The sequence below is a fragment of the Musca vetustissima genome, unplaced genomic scaffold, assembly GCF_032173495.1.
Source record: "Musca vetustissima isolate MV318-11 ecotype Yass unplaced genomic scaffold, APGP_CSIRO_Mvet_v1 utg7913, whole genome shotgun sequence".
Classification (NCBI taxonomy): domain Eukaryota; kingdom Metazoa; phylum Arthropoda; class Insecta; order Diptera; family Muscidae; genus Musca; species Musca vetustissima.
In genome coordinates this window covers 238,742-243,904 of record NW_026879845.1, presented here as the reverse complement: position 1 = coordinate 243,904, position 5,163 = coordinate 238,742, and the positions used below count along the sequence as shown (strand labels likewise).

Here is a 5,163-nt window from a genome sequence, read left to right as displayed (position 1 = left end):
TTAATATCTTTCGGTTGGCACGAAATTTGGCACAGCGTAATGAACTGCAGAATGACATGTTTTTGGATACAATTTCATTTTACTGGTCCTTTAAAAATGCGACGTCTGTTAGGAATCATTTGTTAAATATACCCAAAGTGGTGAAGGGTATTATATAGTCGGCTCCGTCCGACTTTACTACTTTCCTTACTGGTTTTCATATTATTTAATTTTGTTGTAGCTTCCTACTTTACTACTCGAGTCGTTCCGTATTGTAGACCCACTGGGTGGTTTATACTTACTGTCGTCTATGTATCACAAAGAAAATAACAAAAATGTATTTTCTGTTTTTATTTTTTTATTAAATGTTTTTGATTATAAAATAAAAAAAAATGTTTTTCTTTTTTTACTTTATGACTATAAAATAAACAAAATACATTTTTTTTTGTTGTTGTCGCTTTAAAACTATTTATGTAAGTTTACATAAAAAAATAGAATTTCTTATAGTTTATATCAAAATGTTTGTAAATCGAGCTTAAATTAATAGAAAAATAAAACTTTTAAGAAATTGCAAACATGATGAATAATTTGTTTTAAAAAAATTTTGATTGCATAAGGGAAACGAAGTAAAATCGAAAACAACAAAAATCTGATCAACAGATATACCAGGAGTGTAGCAAAAACAAAAAATTCCAAATCATACACTTATGTATGTGCTTACAAATAGTTTAGTTAACTTATCTCCGCCCCCCGGACCCCACCTCCTCCTCCTCGTCATCTGTCTAATCCGAGTAACTATCACTCCAATAGGTTGTTGTCAACGGTGCCACCGTTTTAAATAGATCCTGGCCGACCACAAAACTATTCGCATCATTGCCTTTTTTATTTTTACCATTGCCATGGCAACGATTCTCGTGACTTTCCAAGCGACTGGCCGAGACAAATTTCCTCTTACATTTCAAACACTCAAGTATGGAACCCGATTGACTGTGCGACTCTATCATATGCCTCCTCAGCTCTATGTTACTGAAAAAAGTCCGAGAACATTTTTGACATTTGATGAGATTTTTCTCGTCACGATGTCGTTCCATGTGCGTGCGATAGGCTCCCTTTATTTTGAACATACGACCACAAATCTTGCAGGCAATCGGTTCGCGTTCGTTCGTGTGTACCTTACGATGCAGCACCAACGACTGCTTACGATGGAAGACATGATCACATTCATCACAGGCGAAGACTTCTGGTGAAGAATTATCCGAACGTTTTCGTTTGTGATTGCCAATGGGGTCGCCATCATCTTCATCATCCGAAGAACCATTTACCGATTTGCCACTTTTTGATTTGGAGGATTTCGATTTGCGTCGTTTCCGGCCCTTCTTCTTCTTACTTTTACTGTCATCCGACTCCTCGGAGGACACTGAATCTTCACTGGGCGAAACACTGGCAATGTCGGAGACTTTAAATTCCTCATCATTCGACTGTTCATCATCTGTGGCAGGATCGGAGTCAAGCGGGGCATCGATGACCACATAACCCGTAGGACGTCTGATTTTATTTTTATGCCGTGACAGCTTCTTGCGCAACTCCTTTTCCGTCGTTTCACACTGCTGTTTAAGTTGTACCGCCTTCAGGACATTATCCAGACATCGATTGCAAATGAATTGTGGTAGGAAATCTTTGATAGCTATATGCACCGAGGGACAGATGAGCATCAGCATATCGGCCACCGTCTGTTGATCCTCCATTTTTTTGAACAGCGTTACCAGATTGTCTTTGTTGCAGCAGACACGACATTGATTTTCATCGACCTCCTCCTCTTGTTGTTTTCGTCGAAGTGTTGAGGAACTGGCGGGAGTAGCCTCCGCTTTATCGGCATCATTGTCCGATTTAGCACCCTCCGTTTCAGATTTATCTTTTTCATTAGTTTCTTTATCCGTTCGAGTTTCCGCTGCCTCTTCTTTAGCAGCTTCATCATTTTTAGTTACATTTGTCTCATCCCCATCCTCCTCCTCCTCAACTTCTTCCTCGGCCGATTCAGTGGCTTCTTTATTACGTATAACTATGGGTGCAATGCCATCGTCGGGTATAATAGCTTCACCTTCATCTTCCTCCTCCTCTTCTTCTTCGGCCTCTTCCTCCTCCACCTCTTCGTCTTCATCGTCCACAACCTCTTCAACTTCGTCATCATCGTCGGCATCATCTTCAATGGCCACGACATCATCATCAGCTTCTTCTGTGGGTTTTTCTTTTTCATTGGACTTTTTGGAGCTTTCATTTTCTGTGATCTTGTTTTCCTCAGTGACGACAACCTCAGGGGTATCTTTTCCGGACGTTTTCTCCTCATCGGGGGTTTCCTTGTCCTCGCTCGTTTCTATCGGTTTATCATTTTGAGCTTCATTGATTTTATTATCTGTGCTATTTTGTTCCTTACTGGTCTCCACCACCCCATCCGTTGGTTCCATGGCCTTGGATGGTTCTGCACTAGTTGAGGTCTTTTCGATTTCGGCTTTATTCACAATTTTATTTGGACTTTCTAATACTGCTTCGTTTAGGGATGGAGTTATAGGTTGTGTTTCGTTTTGTCTTAACATTTCTGTGGCTGGTGTAGGATGATATCCTACATTGAGAACATCGAGATGGGAACTCTGCAAGAGATTAATAATGTGGGGGTTTCCATTTAAAATCGGAAGATAAAGCAACTTGAAATATAATTGCGTTCTTAAAGTATCCTCTATTTAGAGATGCTATCCTCCTTACTATTAACACCTGTCAAAGGTATTTCGTCTAAAGAAGGTTAATAGACGTTCTGGAGATCTGGAGAATATCTAAGGCCGATAGGAGACTTAAGGTCTTTAATAGACTTAAGATATACGTAGCCCTATGGTGTATAGATTTACTAACCATTGAAGGGCCTGGGAAGGTCAGAAGATGTTACCAAGGCCATCTGAGAACAAAAGACCTACTTAAGAAGACTGTAGCAGGGTAAAACACTTACTGAAGACAGGGCAAGTTGAAGAATTCCTATAGAAACATTAATTCAGCCAGGCTGAATTGAAGATTTCCTATAGAAACCTTAATTCAGGCAGGCTGAATTGAAGATTTCCTATAGAAACCTTAATTCAGGCAGGCTGAATTGAAGATTTCCTATAGAAACCTTAATTCAGGCAGGCTGAATTGAAGATTTCCTATAGAAACCTTAATTCAGCCAGGCTGAATCGAAGATTTCCTATAGAAACGTTAATTCAGTCAGGCTGAATAGAAGATTTCCTATAGAAACGTTAATTCAGCCAGGCTGAATTGAAGATTTCCTATAGAAATCTTAATTCAGCCAGGCTGAATCGAAGATTTCCTATAGAAACGTTAATTCAGTCAGGCTGAATAGAAGATGTCCTATAGAAACGTTAATTCAGCTATGCTGAATTGAAGATTTCCTATAGAAATCTGAAGATTTCCTATAGAGACTTTAATTCAGACAGGCTGAATTGAAGATTTCCTACAAAACACCCCTATTCAGCCATGCTGAATTGAAGATTTCCCATAGAAACCTCAATTCAGCCAGACTGAATTAAAGATTTCCTATAGAAACCTTAATTCAGACAGGCAGAATTGAAGATTTCCTATAGAAATCTTAACTCAGCCAGGCTGAATCGAAGATTTCCTAAAGAAATCTTAATTCAGCCAGGCTGAATCGAAGATTTCCTAAAGAAATCTTAATTCAGCCAGGCTGAATCGAAGATTTCCTTTAGAAACCTTAATTAAGCAAGGCTGAATTGAAGATGTCCTATAGAAATCGTAATTCAGCCAAGCTGAATTGAAGATTTCCTATAGAAACTCACAATATTTTTTATTTACCCTCCTGAAGTCTTCTTACGTTGGTCTTCTGTTCTTAAATGACCTTGGTAAAATCTTCGGGTCATTCATAAAATATTCAGAATTTCGTCTATCAACAGAACGCCTTCAGTAGGTCACCTGTTCATAGATGTCCACCTATGAAGTAGTTTTTCTACAGAAGACCTACATGATGCCGATATCAAAAAGTTCAGCTGGATAAGTTTTTCTGTGTATAGGTGTATAGTAGTCGTCCCAAAGTTATCTGTGTGGGAAGTTCGAAATGATTCTAATTTGATTCTTAATATGAGGATTGCCGACTGAAGACCGGTTGGAAATCTCTTAATGAAAATTCGCCAGCCCATTAAAGTTCTATTTGAATTATCTTCTATATTGAAGGCTGACCTTCGATTTATAAACGATTTCTGGTGGGTCCTCCCTTTAAAACATATCCTAATCTCAGTCAAATTTTAGATTCCACTCCCATCCGACAACTTACCTCACCAAAAAAGCCCGTCAGCGGCAAATGGGCAGCATTGACATTTCCCGCATAATTTGCCGTTGGACCAATAGGCTGTGGGGGCTCAACTGGCCCAGGCCCCTCGTGACCAGCAAATTGTTGAACCAGCGATGAGGGCAAACTGACGGTAGCTGACGAAGACACAGGATTTAAGGGCTGCAGTTCATGATGCATTTGGGGTTGCTGCAGTTCTTGCGGCTGCATTTCCGAGGGTGGCACCTGATAAGGCTGGCCATTGGGCAACGGCATTAGTAGCTGGCCATTGCCATCGACATTCATCATGGGCGGTAGAGAGGTTAAATTGTAATCCGAATTATCCATTGTTCATTTGTTAGGGTGGGGGAAAGGGTTAGTGACCGATTCGTTTGTTTAGAAGCTAAGTTTGCTTTGATTTGTCAAAAAAAAAAAATATATTTTTGTTTATGGATTGTGTTTTTTCTTGTTTTGTTTTGCTACCACAATTTCATCTGCTTCACAAAGAGTAAGAAGAAGCACAATGAAAAAAATTGTGCGCTTGTTTGTAGATCACAAAAAAATCGGAATTTGTGTCTGTGTGTGCGTCCAATTAAAATGCAACCGTATAATGAAAAAAAAAACACAAAATTTGCAATAATTTATGCTGCCCAATATCTTTTGGGTTTTGTTGTCTCTTTTGTTCTCCTTCACGTTGTTTATTTATTTTTTTATTATTGTTTTGGTTTTCCGCTGAATTTCCATACAATTTGTTGAATTTTGTGCAAATATTTTCAGCTATTTTTCATTCATCAGTCAATTGGATAGCAGCAGCAGCGGCTTTTCTTGTTTTTTCTTGTTCATTGAAGCAGCCAAGACAAAGT

At 38.9% G+C, this 5,163-nt stretch overlaps 1 protein-coding gene across 1 annotated transcript; it reads right to left on the bottom strand.

Moving 5' to 3' along the window:
* Positions 1-761: 761 nt before the first annotated feature.
* On the bottom strand, positions 762-4,648 carry LOC133324973 (zinc finger protein 37). The gene is made up of 2 exons (XM_061533796.1): positions 4,307-4,648; positions 762-2,624 (listed from the first exon to the last, which is right to left on the bottom strand). The coding sequence occupies exons 1-2, from the start codon at positions 4,646-4,648 to the stop codon at positions 762-764; spliced, it is 2,205 nt and encodes a 734-aa protein (XP_061389780.1).
* Between the last annotated feature and the right edge of the window lie 515 nt (positions 4,649-5,163).

Coding starts and splice junctions, on each gene's coding strand:
- LOC133324973 (XM_061533796.1), bottom strand. CDS start 4,648: ATGGATAATTCGGATTACAATTTAACCTCTCTACCGCCCATGATGAAT. Junction 2,625..4,306: donor TGACGGGCTTTTTTGGTGAG/GTAAGTTGTCGG, acceptor AATCTCTTGCAG/AGTTCCCATCTCGATGTTCT.